Genomic DNA, 19,203 nt, shown 5'->3' with positions numbered 1-19,203 from the left:
TGTCGTGTTATGCACCAGAGATATGGGGGTGAAAAACATTATACCCTCCACCACTGCTAAGAAGAACTTACAGTCTAGTGGGATAATTAGAAAAGAAATCGAATTTGGAATAATAAAAGATGCCTAAACAGAGAAAAAATTGTGGAGAATATTTTCTCTAATAATAATTCATATTTCTATACTACTTTACTGTTTTAAAAGTTCTTTCTTTACCACTACCCTGTTCGATTTTGCTCACAATAATAGTCCAGATCCTGGGGAGAAAGGTAAGACAACATAAGAAATGCTCATTTATAATCCCATTTTACAGAATAGGGAAACCAAGACTTAGGTAGGTTAAATGTTCCCTATGGTAACAAAACAGAAAATAAGCAAGGATTTGAACTTTCTTAATCTGCGTATCAGCTATTGTTTTAAAGTCATAGGTGAAATGCACCTAGCCTACCTTCTCTTCAATGAACAGGTGGAATAGTGGTGCCTCCTGCTGGAAAGGCTGAGCAATGCAGACTGCTATGAATATAACTTCCAATAAGGATATGAAAAGCTGCCATAGTCAATTCTGGTCTAAAAGAGGTCAATGGGAATAGAAAAACAGAAGTCAAAGCCCCCTAACCTTGTACTTTCATGGTAAATGTTTTGAGGCACTGGTTCTTAACCCTTTTTGTGTGTTGGACCCCTTTGGCAGTTTGGTGAAGCCTATGATCCCTTTTCATATAATGGCCTTAAATGCAAACACGTATATAGAATTTTAAAAATATTTTTATTATAACTTTTTATTTACAAAATATATACATGGGTAATTTTTCAACATTGATCCTTGCAAAACCTTTTGTTCCAAATTTTTCCCTTCTTACCCCCACCCCCTTCCCTAGGTGGCAGGTAGTCCAATACATATTAAATATGTTAAAATATAGTTAAATTCAATATATGCATACATATTTATGCAATTATCTTGCTGCACAAGAAAAAACAGATCAAGAAGGAAAAAAACTGAGAAAGAAAACAAAATGCAAGCAAATATCAACAAAAAGAGTCAAAATGCTACGTTGTAGACATATATAGAATTAAAATTAATTAATTTAATTTTAATTGTTTTAAACAATTAAATTGAAATAGTCATCAAAAATATTTTTAAATTCACAGACTTCAGAATTAAGAATCTTTTAAAAAGGAGGAAACAATATATGGGAAATTTCAGCGGCAAGTCAGATAGAAAGGTCCTTGGGATCCTTTGGGTAACAAGGCAAAACAGATGGCAATAAACCCTCTTTAGTTTAATTTCCATCAATAAAACTCATCTATTTCTGATGTTGAGTTCTTTGAGGCAGCCTAGGACTTTGGTGGTAAGAATTTCCTTTTCTTGGTCATCAGTAACTGTGGATGCCAAAGAACCACAGGTGCTCTCTCAGTGCAGAGCTTTATTTTGTGATCCCTTTTTTTTTAAGTGATCCCAGTTATATAAATATATAAAATTGGTATACAAATCAAACATTTACTGATGATAAATCAATTTCATGACCTCCATATTCAGTCACAAGATCCTATATGGGATTGTAATCCACAGTTTAAGAAGCTGGGTCCTACACGAGTGCAAAAATGTTTGTAGCATCTCTTTTTGTAGTGGCAAGGAACTGCAAATTGAGTGGATGTCTATCAGTAGGAGAATGGTTAAATTTAAAACAATTAAAATTAAATTAGTTAATTTTAATTCTATATGGTATATGAATGTAATGGAAAATTATTCTATAAGCAATGAGCAAACTGATTTCAGACTTCTATGAACTGATGCTAAAAAAAAAAAAAAAAAAAAAGTGAGCAGAACCAAGAGAACATTATACACAGTAACAAGAAGATCGTGATGATCAACTGTGATGGACTTGGCTCTTCTCAATGATTTGGTGATTCAAGGCAATTCCAATAGATTTGGGATAAAAAATGACATCAGCATTCAGAGAGATAACTATGGAAACTGAATGTTGACCAAAGCATGGTATTTTTATTTTTGTTGTTATTTGCTTGGGGTTTTTTTCTTCTTTCTCCTGTTTTTTTTAACTGATTTTTCTTGGACAGCATGACAAATATGGAAATATATTTAGAAGAATTGCACTTGTTTAACCTATATCAGATTATTTGCTATCTTGGGGAAGATGGAGAGAGGGAAAAAAAATTTGGAACACAAAGGTTTTGCAAAGGTGAATATTGAAAATATATCTGTATGTATTTGGAAAAATAAAATACTATTTAAAAAAAAAGAAGCTCAATCTTAGATGATGATTGTGAAGGCTGAGCCAGAAACAGTACTGGGGGGAAGAGGAGAGGAGAAATGAGAGGATGCTCTCCAGCTTCCTTATAGCAGTTGTTTGTCATCCCTTGACAGGTCCCTTCTTTACAAGTCACCTCTCCTGATTGCCCAGGCAATCAAGCCAGAAGCCATGGTCTAGGAGGCTGGGATGTTCCCAGAGCTCTTGGGTGCAGAGTCCTGGGCTGTCTCTACTGGGACCTGATGTGAGGTAGTTAGCTTGCCTTTCTCTCTCTTCCTTTAAAAACTGGATTCAGTTTCTTCATCTGTAAAATGATGCACAATCTGTAAAATGAAGGCTTTGCACTTAATGACTTCTAATGTCTAAAATTTATTATCCTATGAGCCCTGAAAAAGTTACAGAGAAAACATATGTTAGGATAAGCTATTGAAGAAATCACAGGAAGAATGGTTAGAGGCAATTTCATAGGACTAGTTAAGGAAAGACATTTGAGAGAATTTCAGAGGAAAGTCATTGCTAGGAGTAGGGGAGGAAGGGGAAGGGAGAGGAAGACATCATTCAAAGGAAAAATTCATCAGGCCTTGAGAGTCCAAGGGTCATGGAATGTTAAAATGGAGTCAGGACTTCGAATAGGGAAGCAGGAAAGACAGAAATTATTGGAAGAGCAGGAAGGCTTGTGAAATCATAAGAATTTTATGAAGACCAAAGCCCAAGGAAGAGTTGGAGCATTGCTAAGAACTTAGGTACAGGAAAAGAAATGAACTTTTTTCAGAGTAGATGTTCTAGCCATCTTTTTTGCACACATTCCCTTCTCCATACAACCTCCAACTTCACTGGGGAGAGAAAAAAGAGTTAACCAAATGAGGAGGTAGTCCATCCCAGGTAATTATACAGAGCTTAGAAGGGGGTGTTAATTACTGGGTGGGATATTCTCTTGGGGTTCCATGGTTTTTGGTTACAGATTTGAGAAATGTATATTTTCCATTCCTCCCACATACCACCATCCAACCCAGAATAGTTTCCCAATGCCACATTTCTACAGGATGCTGGAGGAGGGAGATAGACCCTCTAGAGAAGCTTCTTCCTTATCATTTTCCTTCCTCCCCACTCAAGACCTAGGCTCCCTCATTCCTCCTTTCTTGCTTAGGAGATATGAGCAAAGGGGAATATGGCAATCTACTTTCTTAGACATTTGGACCACAAAACTGAGAGAGAGTAGGACGTCTCAAGAGAGCTTTGGAGGCAAGACAGAGAAGATAGTTGAGGCTAGCCATCAAAATAATACTCCTCCAGGTATTTTGGGAGTCTTAGTCTCCCACTCCCTTATTAAGTCCTTGCCTGTTGGCTTTGAGATTCTGATTGGGAACTAAAGGGAGAAAGATGGGAAACCTGGCGATAACTCCCTGTGGTCACCTATCCTTCTTATGTGGATGCTGTTTCTGAGTTAAGAAAAAAAAAATGATCTCCACCTATAGATTCTGGTTCTCGCAGGCCCTGGATATAGATTACTGGACTCCCACATTACTGCAGCTCCTCTTCCTGTAGGTCTGATCCTGGAGTCCTTTGCTAATGGTCAAGAACAGCATTCTCCTCCCATTTCTATATGTATATATAATTATGATTATGGAGATTTCTATATGTACATATATGATTATGATTATGGAGATTATGGAGATGAACATGTACAAACTGTGCGCACACACACACACACAAGTACGTGCATTTCTCACACGTTCTTATGCTACCAATCTACACTTGTTTTTGCCCAGAAAAAACCTGGGATACTGCCTTTCAGATCCTTCCAGACCTTCCAGAATCCTAACGCATTCTCCTAAGACTCCTAGGACTTTTTGCTAGGGAACAGTCAGGACCTTGAAGGGATGGGCTTGAATGTTGCCTAGGTAACGTTATAACATCACGGGGGTGCTTCTGGCTAGAGGAAAATTGCCTAGGAAACCAATAAAGGGGGCGGAGTCTCAAATCTGTGGAGGAGTATTTCCGAGTGGGGAAAAGAGGAATCCAGGTGTTCTGCACTCTCTCATCCTTTGCCTCCTAAACTCCAAGTGATGTCCTCTTCTCCAGGTTTGGGGTCAACATGTGGCTAAGCACCAGATGACCCTAAAAGTGTCTGAGTGGAGATCTCAGCAGTTTAGCCATTCCACCTGCACACCACAGAGTTTGAATGAAAAGCAGGGAAGGGATATGAGAAAAAAGGGATCTGTAGTTCAGAACTATTGAACATAAGAGTAAACGCTAAATGACAGGAAAAGAAACAAGAAGTTGTTCAAATGGAAAGAGCTACCCTAGGAACTTAGCCTTGACACTGACATAAAGGCTATGTAATGATTTCAGGCAAGTCCCTTGACCTCTCCGAGCCTCAGTTTCCCATTTTGTAAAATATGGGAGTTCAATTAGCTGTGTTACCTACTTCATCTTTGACATGGCCTTGCCATTGCTTATCCTTCCCATTCTTCGACTGGGATTTCTAAGACACATATGAGCATATTTGGCTTCCTTATTACTCCCCCAAAAAGATGCAGTTTTGGATCTCTCCACCAGAGGGCAGAATTGTCTGATGATTGGGCTGTAGCTAGAGGTTGAAGCGATCATGCTTCTAGTCAAAGTGTGGGGGGGAGAAAATGGGGGTGGGATGGGGTGGAATGGAGTAGGGTGGGGGGGAAGGAGAGAAGAGTACTCCAGGTGGTAAAAACTGGAGCCTCTAAGAAGCAGAGAGTACCCATGCTTTCTTACTGTTTTCTCCATAGCTCTGGACTCCACATCCACGTACTCAAACTAGCCACGAAGGCTAGTTTAACTTGATCTCTAGTTTTAACTGGAAGCAGCTGGAATACTGCTTTATGAGAATCTGCTATTTCCCTCCCATGTTCTGATTGGTCTAAAGTGAAAGAGGGAGCCAGTGATGGGTCCTTCTCTTCCAGAACTGCTCCCTCTCTTCCCTGTTCACCCCCTTCAAAGTTTCTGTAACCCAATGCCCAATCCCCTTTCTCCTACCAAAACGATTCTCCCTCTAATCTCCATCCTTGCAGCTCTTTTTCAAGAATACTAAGAATACATCAAATATAGATTATAAATTCCTTGAGTAAAGAACTATATCTTTTTTTTAATCTTTACAACTCAAAGGATTTTTTTTTTTTTTTTTTAGATTCTCAGTGGAATCCTTAAACCAATGAAAGTACAAGTCTGGTTAAAAAGAAAAAAGAAAGATACACACACATATATGTATACATACACCTATATGCACACAAATATGTATACATAATGTATATATTCACACATATTCACACCTTTATCTATATATAGATCTCCTATGTACATATATATGTGTATTGTGTATATGTGTATCCCAAAGCCCTGCATAGAGTAGGTTCTTAATGTTTTTCAAATTGAATATCTACTTCCCACTTCATCCTTTTTACTTTTCTTGGACACTTTTTTTTTTTTAAATATATCTCACCTCTCCACCCATCCCACCCACCCCCAAGCTGGTCTTTGAAGGAATCATCCAAAACCACAACTTTGTTCAATTCTGATCCTAGAGAGGGAACAATACAATCACTCTGGCAAAGACTTTACAATTGAAAACTAAGGACTTCAGAGGGAATGCACCAGAGCTTCAGAGATTACAAAATAAAGAATCTGGAGAAAACTGGGATCCTAGAAAAGGGGGCAACTCAAACCGGAAAGTAGAGATGGGATTAGGAACCAGAATCTTCACATTTAGCACCTTCTCCAGACTGGAGACACACTTCAATATACTGCCACTTTGTTTTAACCATTTCAATAAATGCATACTTCTGGGCTCAAAAGCTCTGTTAAAAGGTTGGCTTTCAACCTTCTAAGTAATCATTTAAGTTTTAAATGTCTTCATTCCAACTCATGGTTTCTTCGATGCTTCTTAATTCCTTCAAGTATTTCTCTAGGAAACATGGGGTTTTAAGACTTGAGTTGAAATGGACCTTTGAAGTTCAATCAAACCCCTTCATTTTACAGATAAAGAAACTGAGACTCAGGGAAGTGGAGTTCCTTGCCCAAGTTCACACGTGGTAGTGTTAGAATGGGAATTTGAACTAGGGTCCTCAGATTCTAGAACCAGCTTTTTCCCCCACTGCATTGATTCTGCCTCTGGACCCAATCACTGTCTGCCTCCTGTTCTACCCATTAGTCTTTACTTCTCTTTCTCCAATTATCTCTGCCTCCCTTTCCACTTAATGGGGGAATCTCAACCCCTCTCCTTCAGTGTCACTTCTGCCAAGACCCTGATCTCCTCCCAAGTAGTCGGAGTCCTCCTGACAAATGTTCCCTGCCTCTCTGTGTCCCATACACTTGTTTTAGCATTCTTTCCCATCTTATCCTTCCTTTCTCTGAGCTTCTCTTCACCATCACCCCCAAACCTCATCGAAGTGTGTCACTTAGTTCCTGTCCCTGTCCACTTCAGATTCTGCCTCCCTCCTCTTTTCCCCTCCTACTTCCAAAAGCACTCCATCTTTGTCCCTCTCTTCTGGCTAGTTCCCTTTGCCCTGTACTTCTCTGTTCGTTCTTTCTTCATCTTCTTTCCCCTTGGGTTCCCTGCTTAGGTTTCTGGGACCCTATCCCCGATATGGAAACTCAAAGGTCTTTCTTCTCAGGCTGCCCGCCCGTCTCCTGGTATCTGCTTAGCTCCCTAAGTCTCTGGGTCTGTTTCTGTTTCTGTCTTTGTCTCTCCCCCATCTTTCTCTCTCTTTCTGTACTTCTGTACTTCTAAGAAAGCTTTAGCCCTTATTGCGGCTCTCCTGAACCGTCTGTCCAAGCCTCTGATCTCTCCCGGCTTTGAGGTCTCTTGCTCCCTAGCCATGTGTCTCCCACCATGTCTGATTCTTTCTCATGAGTTTGTCTTCCTAGTCTCTGTCCCTGTGTCTCCCGATTCCTGCCTTGGAGGTTCTGTCTCTGCACTCTCCCCCACAGGTGTCTCTCCCGTCTCTGGCCTGCGGCTCCTGCTCTTTGGGTCTCCCCATTCTCACTCTCTGCTCTCTCTGTCCCCGGCTCTTCCAACTGTCTCTGCCTCTCCCCGAGGAGTCTCTGTCTCTACCGTCTCTATCTAAGTCTCTCTGGGCTCCCTCTCTAGCCTAGGATGACAGCGCTGCCTCTTTTGTTGGCTCCGCAGCCAATCGCGGCCGCTGACGACACGGGGGCCGGGGCTATAAAGGGCCAGGCCCGGGCTCCGGCCCCCCCAGCCTCCCGCCCCTGCCGCCCGCCCGCCCGCCCGCCGCGCCCGCCGCCCCCGGGCCCCCCCCACCCCCCGGCCCCCCCCGGCCCGGGCAGCCCCCCAGTCCCGCGCAGCCCCGACCCCCTCCTCCCTCCCTCCCTCCCCCCACGGGACTCAGGCGTCCCCGCCCCCCCCAGCCCTCCCTCCCTCCCCTCCAAGCATGGTGCCCGCGGCCCCAGTGCTCTTCTGCCTCCTGCTCCTCGCCCTGGAGCTGCGGCCCCGGGGGGAGGCGGCCGAGGGCCCGGCGGCCGGCGGGGAGCGCGGGACCCAGGCGTCCGAGGAGCCGGAGGGTTGCCCGGTGTGCGTGTGGCGCCAGCACAGCAAGGAGCTGAGGCTGGAGAGCATCAAGTCGCAGATCCTGAGCAAACTGAGGCTGAAGGAAGCGCCCAACATCAGCCGCGAGGTGGTGAAGCAGCTCCTGCCCAAGGCGCCCCCCCTGCAGGAGATACTGGACCTACACGACTTCCAAGGCGACGCGCTGCAGCCCGAGGACTTCCTGGAGGAGGACGAGTACCACGCCACCACCGAGACCGTAATCAGCATGGCCCAGGAAAGTAAGTGATCTCGGCCCGGCGCCTTGGGTCTCCATACCCGGAGATTTTTAGAAAGGAGAACTAAGTGTGGGATGGGAGGGAGGGAGGGAGGATCGAAGGGAAGCGGACCTAAGGTAGTCGAGTTACGCCGCTGCCCGGACAAGAAGTCCCTCCAACCTGACACCTGGGTCCCCTGACTGAGGAAGATAGCAACTTGAACTGTGTGTCCCAAATTTGCCTTCCAAATGGTTCAAAAGCCATCATCAACTCAAGCCCTCAGATGATATCCCTGCCCTCGAATCGAAGCCAGGGGTAGGGTCAGCGAGGGACCCCAAGAAGTATAGGGACGCCATCCCTCCCACTCCGCTCTGGCTAGGACCCCTGGGTCCCTAAACTTCCCTTCCTTTTCTCCTATTCCGATCCACACTAATCACAGAGGGAGCACCTGAAAGTTTGGGGCCAAGTTTGTGGGGGAGTGATAGTGATGCCTCCCAGCAGTGTGCTTTTTGGATATTGTTCCCCCACCCACTCACCCCTACACACATACACACACGTATACACCAGGAGAATTGAAAAGAGAATATATAAAGATGGAGCGTTTTAATCAAGTTTTCTAGCTTAGGATAGCAGAGGGGTCTTATCAAAGCTCTCCTGCCAACAGCCCTCTTTTTAAACTCTGGCCTTAAACCCAACCTCTCCTGTAGTGTGGGGAGCTGGGGGTAGTGAGAGATAATTCTAACATTCAAAAAATCAGTTCGAGTTGGAAAGAATATGATTCCTCTCCTCTTCCCTCCCCCACAATTTTACAAGTGACTGTGAAGTAGAGAAATTAATTTGAAGTTATTTGCATTATTTTGTATACCATGTGTTAAGCAGAGTCAGGATTCAAAATTCAAATGTGTTCTAATTTCAAATTGAATTCCTATGGTAGGCGCCCCAAATACAGCTCCTGCCTCTGCATAATATTATCATGACTCTAGAGTGCCTCCAAATTTTCAACTTAGGCATGCCCACCTGAGTCAAACCTTTGAAAATCTTCTAGAACCCATATGGCATCTGCTTCTCTCCCACCGTGGACACCCGAGTTCTAGAATCTCTCCCCTGATTTCTTCACTATCAACCCCCAAAGTTAGTATGAGGATTGAATCCGATTTGACCTGCCAATTCCTCAGGCACTATGAGAATGCGAAGGTCCCATCCACTATTGGCTGAGTAAGGAAGGAATCTCTAGTCTATATCCCTGGTCAAACTTCTGAAGATGTTCTCCCTCCCACTTTCGGAGAGCATGAGAATATAGAAATTTAGTGAGGGACTCAAGAATCTCAGAAAAGGGATGGAAAAGATGGCAAGAGATTGGGAGTGGGGGAGCACCCAGCATCCTAGTTCTTGGCTGCCTGGGGGAGCGGAAGGTGAACATGTTAATAGACTTGTGGCTTTGAAATTTTATGACCTGGAAAATCCAGGCCAATGCTTCTCCCACCTCCCATCCCTAGGGGATCATGTGATCCCTGCTGCCCCTCCCCCAGTCAGGTCTCCCCCCAAACTCCAGGGGGCCCAGCCCCCTCCTGTCCCCTGGGAGTTGGCTCCCCCCCCCAAGACTATTTGGTTTTATGACCTCTGAACAGAAGGGGGGACTGGTTTATAGGCAGATGGTTGTAAAAGGGTTGGGGGTGAGGGAGGGTCTGGCATATAGAAAAATGCCCCCTATTAAATAGGTGGCACTGAGTGTTAAATGATCCAAGGGCCTCACCTTAACTAAGTTTTACCTTTCCCTCTATAGCATAATAATTTTTCTATACTTCCCAGAATGACCCAGTATCCTCTTCAGAGTCAAGACTTTAGGGGGGCTTCAAGTGGGAATAAGAATAATGGGGTCCAGAATAAAAAACGCAGGGATAGTTAGAGGACCCAGGCAGGAAAGGGGGGGAGGGGTAGGAGGAGAGCAATTTAGCCAGAGGAATTTAGAAACCTTGTTCCTTGTGGCATTGGCAGAGGAATTCGACCTTCGCAGCTGAATTAGGGGTCTCAGAATGTATAGTTATTGGTTTTGGAGGAGTTTAAAACTTCTTTAGGCATCCCCTACTAAAGGAGTTTTAAGGTACCTGGCACTGGGGATCAGAAATGACTAGACCACGGAGAAAGGAAGGCAGCAGTTTTGAAGGGGAGAGGGAGGATGAAACAAGCATTTCCCCCCAACCCTCAGCCCCTGCAAACCCCATCCCACCCTAAAACAGAACTTAGGGGCCCAGAGGTGGACCGGGGGGTATAGTACGTCCCCTTTAAGAGCGAGCCAGGGATCTTGAGAAGGGAGGGGGAGTGTGGAGAAGGGAGGGAAGAGAGAGGGGAAAAGGAAAAAGAGACTTTTATAGTCTAATCCCCAGGGACCGGCTTTAATAAGAGACTTGTGCTCCGCTAATCAGGGGAGGTGTTTGTCAGCAGAGAACCTCCCCTCCCCCCTTCCTTCCCCTCCCCCAACCCCAGCCGGGCACTCAACCCTGGACCCCAGCCCCCACCTCTCCCAACCTCCTGTGCCCGACCTTAGAGCCCCACTATAGCCTCTTCAACCCCCAGCTTCAACCCCTCCAGTCAATTCTCTCAAGCAAGGAACAGAGTGAGATCTCACCTCCCCCACCTCAAACCTCTAACCTGCCCCCTCTGCCCCCAGGCCCTCTGGGCCCCTGTCCAGCGTGCATTGGGTGGGGGGGCGAGGAAGGGGGATGGGCTCTAGCTGAAAATAGTGCGGTGACCTCGCTGCCGACCGCGCCCCCCCCCTACCCCAGCGCCGCCTACTAAACCTGACCCGCTGCTGCCTGTTACCAAACAGCTCAATGCAACACAGATGTTGCCCCCTCCCCACTGCCTAGGGCTGTAAGTGTATCGGGGACTCCCGGCTGCTCCCCAATCTGCCCCCCATGTGTTGTGCTTTGTCCCTTATCTCCCCCTTTATTCTTTCCCCCACTAAACTCAGGTTGCCTCTCTCTCCCCTTTCCCACTTTTCCCTTGTTTCCCATTTTCTATCACCACTGCCTCTTTCTCCTCTGATTTTCTTATTCTACCTTAACCGCGGCTCTTTTTGCCAAAATTTCTGAGTCCAGAGCTCTCTTACTCTCTCTCCTATCTCTCCCTTTCGCTGTCTCCCCAATATCATCACTGTCTCACACTCATAGCTCTCCTTATCCATTTCTTCTCTCCCCTCTTTCCCTCCCTATTTCCCCAGAGCTGTGTTCTGCAGTCCCATAATTGCACACCTTAAAGAAGGGAGGCTTACATATAAAGGGGTGAGGGGAAATGCTACAAGCAGTCAGGAGTTCTATTCTAGACTGCCTAATGAAAGGAATCAGAAGCATGGAGAAATAAAACCTAGTCCTGGCTCCCAGCTCTCACTGACTGTTGGACAGCTCAAGGGGACCCAAGCAGAGATGCTACATTTGAAGAGAGTGCTTTTATGGGAAGATACCTGAGTGTCCTTTGCTGGCAGCTTTAAGGAGGGGACTAACAAACAGTACCACTCAGGTGGTACATCAAAGGTCACTTTTCTCTTTTCCCCCATTAAGCTCAGGTGCCCCCTCTTTTTTCCCTCCTTCCACTGACAAGGACTTTTCTGACAATCTCTCGATTTGAGTTGTTTAACTTGAAAAGTTATGGAAGCATAAGGAAAAGTTTGTTTGTTCTAGTCTAGTCACCCCCTCCAACTTCCAATTTCCCCACTCTGGGGAATTTATATCATATTAAGCATGTTGTCTTGGTTACTAAGGAAGACACATAAGCAAATTCTAGTTGCTGAGGCAGAAAACTCTTGAGATTTGTAACAAAATTATGCACCTCTTTTCCATTCTCGTGACACCCCCCACTTCCTGGACCAGGAAGAGTAAGTCACTCAACAAAAGTGATGGAAGAGATTTAATTGTTCCTCTCTCTCTCTACATATATGTATATATGTGTATATATACATACATACATATATATACACATAAAAACATAATTCACCCTCCTGGATCTTTTTTTATGTCTTATTTCCTTATCTGTCTCTGGAATGGTGATTCTTATATGATCTGGAGGCAATCTAGGGATTAAAAAAGGCAAAGGAGAGATACCTCACTCTTATTCTGGGAACTCTTTTTCAAAACCCAATGAAATGATAGATCCATTATGATCTAATCTTCTGATAGGAATAATTGTTCCCTATCTCCCTTGGATACCAGAGGGAAATGGTCTGGAATTATAGTATCTGGCACTGAACTGGTTTTAAGGGTTGCCCTTTCTGTAAGCAAAGGATGTGAAAGCTATTTAAGAACCTAATCCCTAAAATGAATGTTGGTGTTGCTAAGTGGGCAAGGAAGGAAAGATGAAGATGATCTGCTCTGCCCCATTTCCAAACAATGAAATAAGGGATAGAGACAAGAAACTAGTCTTGGCATATAAGGATGGGAAATTTTTGGCAAATTTTGGCAAAGGCAAAAAGTTTGAATTCTAATGTTTTATAGATCAAACAAAATCTATAGATATATGTATCTTGTAAAGTGCTTTGTGAAATCTTAATGTTGCTACTACTAATGGCTTATTCACACGGAACTGCAGCCCTCCTTCCCTTTTATAAAGGACTTCAAGCCTTACAATAAACCTGAGGAATATCACACACACACACACACACACACACACACACTAAACAGGATGAGAAGCTGAGGTCTTCTCCCCCTACTCCACTAAAAAAAAAAAAAAAAATTTCCTCCCCATCCTACTGTGTAAAGAACTTACCTCTGTGTGTCTCTAGCACAATGCTCAAACACAGCCTCAGTTGCTTTGACAAATGTTTGACTGCCCCTGTTTTCCATTTCCCATGAGAACAGAATGAAAGGGATGACCTCAAGTTGTAACAAGAGCAAGAAAGATCTTTAGGATATAGGGCACGTTAGAGAGCAGTGGTCAAAGAGTGAAAAAGAAATAAAGCTTCCAGATTGAAAGTGAGGTGAGAGCCCCAGCTGAGAAAAGAAACCATTCCGCCTGAAGGTTAAGGGAATAGGTAGAGACCACTCCAGGAATCCTGTGATTAAGAAGAATTAGGAAGGCTATAAGAGTTCAGCCAGAATCAAAATGCCCATGATCTCTAAGAGGAGAAGGGAGGGAAGAGGAGGGAGGGGGAGGGGGATGGCCAGGAGCTCTGCTTCAGGCCCCTGACCCCCTTGTCTTGCTCCAAAGCTCTCCCTCCCCCTCATCCCTGACTGCTTCTGTACTCTCCTCCTCCCCTCTTCAGCGGACCCTGCCGTGCAGACAGATGGCAGCCCCCATTGTTGCCACTTCCACTTCAGCCCCAAAGTGATGTTCACAAAGGTGCTGAAGGCCCAGCTGTGGGTGTACTTGAGGCCAGTACCCCGCCCTGCCACCGTATACCTGCAAATCCTTCGCCTCAAGCCCCTTGGTGGGGAAGGAACTGCAGGAAGTGGGGGTGGGGGGCGGCGCCACATCCGGATCCGATCCCTCAAGATCGAGTTGCACTCAAGATCAGGCCACTGGCAGAGCATCGACTTCAAGCAGGTGCTACACAGTTGGTTCCGCCAGCCACAAAGTAACTGGGGCATTGAGATCAACGCTTTCGATCCCAGTGGCACTGACCTGGCTGTTACCTCCCTGGGGCCAGGGGCTGAAGGGCTGGTGAGCACTGCAAGTGGGGGGAAGGGGGAGGGAATGAAGGTTTGGCTATATAGGAAATCCTACTTTGAGGGGGTAATAGAGTAGAATGGGGGGGGGGAGTTGCTGGGGGAAAAAAGTGAAAAAAGAAAGGAATTCACAAAAGAGGATCACTGGAAAAAAGATGTATTATGGGGCTAAAGTTAATGAGGGCAGAGAAAATAAAATATTAACACTTAGAGAAAAGATTTTTGGGAGGAACCATATATGATTAGTGGAGAAGGGTTTCAAATTTAGGATCACAGTGGCTGCTTAGAAAGAATTTAGGTTTGAGCACAAATTAAAAAAGAAATTTGTGGATAAAGTTAGCTAGTTTTGGGTCATTAAGATCTGGTTTTACACTCCAATCTTTAGGCAAATTTTCCTTATTTTTGGCTTCAGTTCCATCATCTGTAAAATGAAAGTGATTGAAATAAGATGATCTCTCAGATCTCCCTTGTTCTACTTTATATTCTGTGATTTGATATTACTGTTGGAGTAGTTTAGACCCAAGACTTGACTGGTAAATTTAGGGAAGGAGCCAGGGATAGCCAGAGGAGAGTTCAAGGAACAAAACCGGTTTAGTTAATGGGGGTTTGCTAATTCCTATTAGTAGGGGTTAAGGATGATTATTTAGGGACTAAGAAAAAGACTGGAGGGTGTGGTACCTGTAAGCACATATTCATTCTTCAGGTGTCCAGGATGGGGTTGCAATATTCCACTGAGAATTGATGGCAAAATAGAAATTGAAGAGATTAGAAGGCAGGAACTGCCCTAGGAAGTCCCCCATTGTGACATTATTTTTCTCGGCTTTCTCAGCACCCATTTATGGAGCTTCATGTGCTGGAAAACACAAAACGGTCCAGGAGGAATCTGGGCCTCGACTGTGATGAGCATTCGAGTGAGTCCCGGTGCTGCCGATACCCACTCACTGTGGACTTTGAGGCCTTCGGCTGGGACTGGATCATCGCACCCAAACGCTACAAGGCCAACTACTGTTCTGGCCAATGCGAGTATATGTTCATGCAGAAGTACCCACATACCCACCTGGTGCAGCAGGCTAATCCCCGAGGTTCAGCCGGGCCTTGTTGTACTCCCACCAAGATGTCCCCCATCAACATGCTCTATTTTAATGATAAGCAGCAGATTATCTACGGCAAGATCCCCGGCATGGTGGTGGATCGCTGTGGCTGCTCTTAAGGTGGAGGATGAGAGGACCCCTCTCCCCCACAAACCCCTCCCTGGATCCCTAGCCCTGACCCTCCCCCCAACCCAGGCCCTAGAGCTCCTCCCCAACCCCTCTTAAACAAAATGTCCTATTCCCCATCCCACCCCAAGCAGTGTGCAATACAGCAGAGGAAGGTAGGGGGATAGAGACAAGAGGGGTGAGGGATTTGTGGGGGGAAAGGCAATGGGCAAGTTGGGGAGTGTTTGGGATTTTGCAGGTGAGGGTGTGTGGAAAGAAGAAATAGAGGGAGAGAGCGAAGTAGAGACAGAGATAGAGACAGGCAGAAGGACAAGGATAGAAGAGTGTAAGCAGGACAAAGGGATAAAAGAGGCAGAAGAGAGACTAGGCAAAGATGAAACCAAGGGAGAAATAATGGGGACAGAGAGTGAGCCTCATACCAACTTTTTTTTTTCTTTGGGCCTAGTTTGGTTTGGTGTAATGTGAGACATGCCTATGCATGCACCATGGCCTATGAAGGAGGAAAAGGGTATTAAACCCAGGCCCAGATCTCCGTCCCTCCCTTAGTGGACAGGGGAAAAGGAGGTAGAAGTTGGGGATGGCAAAAAGTGGGAAGGATTTCGACATTTTATTTATTTATTTATTGTGATTTTTCTTTTCATTTCTGGTGTTTGGCTTTACATAGAGATTCTGAAATTCCCCCTCCCCTTCTTCAATTGTGCCCTATTTTACTCCTTAAACCATGGAACCCTGCTATATACCCCAATACCCACCCACCCAAGCACTTGTATAAAAAACATCCAGGTTTGGGAAATTAGGGCAGAGGGAGTCTGAATTCCCCACACAGCTCACCTTCAAGTTTAATTATAGAGCCAGTGGTGCTAGACAAGGAAGGCCCAGAAAGGGGAACATAGTAGGTAAGGAAGGGAGGGGGAACAAGCAAAGCCCCAAAATATCCAAGTTGACAAAAGATGACTCCAAGATTTACACTTTTCCTGTTCATTGATATAACTGGAAGGCAGTGACTGGCCAAAGTTCATAAATGCCCCCCCTAGCTAAGAAACACCAAAGAGCCTGTGGTATCCCTCTTTCCCTTGCCATTTTCAGGTTTGTAAAAGGGCCATAGCTTGAAACTAGAGATCCTTGAGTTCCCAGGGTTCTTGAGGGAGAGAAAACAGGATCTATACTAGTTGAGGAACTGGGAGGCAAGGAGGAGACAATGATGGTTCTCATTGAAGGTTCTAAAGAATTTAAATAAAAATAACTGCCCTGAGCTGGGAATTGGAGGGTTGCTTAACAGACCAAGGGAAGGAGAAATTATGGAGAGAGAAGTATTCCAAGTCCCACAAGCTCAGGGCAAGCAGGGAAGGGGAAGACATGAAAGACGTGTCTGTTAACTCTAATTAGGAAGTTTTTGTGGGGTTTTTTTGAAAACCAATAATACCTGGTAGAACAAAGGAGTGGACACATCAGAAAGTATGTGGTGTGGATGGAGCATGACTGGCTAGTTTTAAAGCAGAGTAGGGGGAGATGGGTTCCAAGAACAAGTCATTCTGTCCTCTCTCCCAATTCCCAATCCCTAACTCTGCATTCCCATCCCACTTATCCTTTTTTCCCCTTCCCCCCCCCCCCATGCCTCAGTTCCCCCTTCTTGGTGGAACAGAAGCAGCAAGCAGCTAAAGCAAAGAGATGAATCCTGAGCACTTACCATGGGCACTTTACGGACATGAAATACCTCTCAATATTTGGGGGAGCAAGGGAGGGGCCAGGCCAGATGATGGAGGGATGTTGAGGGCTGCAGGGAGTTTTTAAGGTCTGATGGATTGTAGTAAGTCACAAAACAGGTCCCTTGACAATGACAAGGAGATGAGGAAATTCTATATATATGACTGCCTCCACTGGTTCATTTTTCACTTAGGATTCCTGGGGCCCTCTTTAGTCCTGTAGATGACCAAGGGCCTTGCTGGGGACAAGACCTGGGCCAAAGTCAAAGGCACCAGATTTACTTTTGTTGGGAAACTTATTCTGAAGGCCCAAATTCTAGCCTGCCCTGGGGAGGGTGCAGGAGCCAAAGGAACTTGATTATCTTTCCTTGGGGAAGGGACTATGGGAGCCTTGGTAACCTTTCCCCCATTCCCTGGAGGAGAAAAAAGACTTTTGGGGGAAGAGGTGATGTTCCTTTTCACCTTACTCCGAATCTTGGCAAGTTCTCCAGTCTTTTCTCTCCAGTCCTGTTCTTTACTATACTTACTACCCCAATCCAAGAAAAACTACGCATCACCATCATGGTGGGAAGGGAGGGGAGAACCAGAGAGGCTCAAAATCAGAAGATGACTCCTCCAAAATTAAACACTTGATCTCAGGCCAAGGGGCCAGACAAGGAGTAGGGGCATCATTTGATCTCCCAATACAGGTTCTAAGGGAAAGTAGAGCCTTGAACTTGGGGGATACTTAGAAGACACCCCCATTCCTACCAAATAAAGACCATGGGGGGAATCTAAGGCTCTTTTTCTTTTGGACATGAACTTATTTGAGTCTCAATTTCCTGTCCCCCCCAAAGAGGTTATTAAAGACAGGGCTCAGAGACACAGGAGCTAGGGAATGTTCCCCTGCTTCAAGTATGTGGATCAAGCTAGTGCCCCCTTTGAACATATTATACTTATTTACTTTTGTGTATATGTCACACTGTGTATGTGAACAACTTTGTTTCTGTACTGGTCATCCGAGAAGGTTGGGGGTAATGAGGGAGATGGGATATCATCAGGGGCACAAGGAGGCCTTAAAAGAATTACAGAGGAGTTCTTTACAAGACAGTCTCCCAAAAGATGCCTGGAAATGAAGACATGGGGCAGTTTCTGAATTAAGTGACATAGGACAGAAATAGCCATTGGCCCTTTTTGGGTTTTTTTTTTTAATGTTTTGGGGTTTTGTTTTGTTTTTTGAGTTTGGGGATGGTCACATGATCCAATCTAGCACTTGAACCTGAAAGAAAAATAATAAAGTCAAAGAGTTTAGCACTAAGCTCTCCTCCTATAGCCAAACTCATAGGATTTAGAACTAGAAGGGACCTTAAAGATGATCTATCTAGTTGCTTGATTTTATAGAACAAGAAAAGGCTCCTGGAAATTAAATGTGACTTGTATACATATTGTGATCACACATTAGTAAGCAGCAGCAGTAACATTCAGACATCAGATGCCTTTAGTGTTCCCATTACATTCTCTATTCCATTGCATAATATTCACAGTTGTTACAAGGGAGCCCTCTCAACTGGCTTAATACTATGGAAACCAGGAAGAGTATCAGGAAGGAGCTCTGAGTTAAGGTTTACAAGAGAGTCTTATGGAAGACACAATCTCTCCCTGCCTCAAAAAAAAAATTTTTTTTAAGCTAATAAATTAATTCCCCAGGAAAGGAAGGGAAGTTAAAGAAGATACAAAGTAACAGGGACAAGTTAGATGAAAACAATCTTCTATGTGCCTGGGGGAAAATAAGATTACCCTAGGAGGATCAGAATTCTCTTAAGAAGTGGAATTAGATCATCTCAAAGGTCCTTTCCGGCTCTAAAATTCTATGATTTCAGCCATACCCTTTCTCTGCCTCCCTTTTCCCTAAAGCTTTTTTACTTCTGCCTTGCCAAAGTCATAAATGAAACCAATGTGGCCATTTGGTCAATTTGTTGGTTGCTAGGCAACCAAACCATTTGCCCTAACGTGGTCTGTGAGTTCAAAAACAGAAATTTACCCATTTTAGGACTAACATTTTCAAGCTGGATTCTAGGGTTTGTAAGGATGGGATAGGGGATGGAAATATGTGACTCAAGAGCCTCTTCTTACACACAGAACATTTGAAGTTCTAAGGGATCCTGGAGATCAAGTCCAACCTGTCATTTTATAAAAAATAGCCATCATTTATGTTTTAAGACTTGTAAAATACATATTATCTCATTTGAATCACACAAGAACCTTGTCAGGTAGGTGCTATTATCCCCATTTTACAGACAATAAAACAATAGGCTGACAATAAGTAATTTGTCCATGTTCACATAGCTAGTTAGGTACCTGAGATCACATTCAAACTCAGGTCAACTTGACTCCAAGTGCAACAATTTGATTTGCTGTGCCTCCTCTATCTCAAGATGATTCGAGAGGCACCCAGAAAGATCAAAGGATCATAGATATAAAGTGTAAAAGGATTTTAACTTTGAAAGAACTTCACGCCAGAAGTTAAATGTGCCAAGCCTTTTAAGTCCTCATCATGGTTATGGAAAAATATTGATACTGTCATTAAAGACAT

The 19,203-nt window shown here is 44.5% G+C and overlaps 1 protein-coding gene across 1 annotated transcript; it reads left to right on the top strand.

Annotated features, from left to right (window-relative positions):
* The first annotated feature begins 7,652 nt into the window (after positions 1-7,652).
* GDF11 (growth differentiation factor 11) lies at positions 7,653-18,933 on the top strand. Its single transcript, XM_052001788.1, has 3 exons — positions 7,653-8,078; positions 13,309-13,706; positions 14,541-18,933. Exons 1-3 carry the CDS (start codon positions 7,685-7,687, stop codon positions 14,919-14,921), a joined length of 1,173 nt encoding a protein of 390 aa, XP_051857748.1. The 5' UTR covers positions 7,653-7,684; the 3' UTR covers positions 14,922-18,933.
* The last annotated feature ends 270 nt before the right edge of the window (positions 18,934-19,203 follow it).

The sequence above is a fragment of the Antechinus flavipes genome, chromosome 5, assembly GCF_016432865.1.
Source record: "Antechinus flavipes isolate AdamAnt ecotype Samford, QLD, Australia chromosome 5, AdamAnt_v2, whole genome shotgun sequence".
NCBI lineage: Eukaryota > Metazoa > Chordata > Mammalia > Dasyuromorphia > Dasyuridae > Antechinus > Antechinus flavipes.
This window is presented reverse-complemented; position numbering and strand designations above follow the sequence as displayed.

Excerpts from the sequence above, each read along its gene's own strand:
- GDF11 (XM_052001788.1), top strand. The coding sequence starts at position 7,685 with ATGGTGCCCGCGGCCCCAGTGCTCTTCTGCCTCCTGCTCCTCGCCCTG. Across the intron at positions 8,079-13,308 it reads AATCAGCATGGCCCAGGAAA|CGGACCCTGCCGTGCAGACA; the intron begins GTAAGTGATCTC and ends TCCCCTCTTCAG. Across the intron at positions 13,707-14,540 it reads GGCCAGGGGCTGAAGGGCTG|CACCCATTTATGGAGCTTCA; the intron begins GTGAGCACTGCA and ends CGGCTTTCTCAG.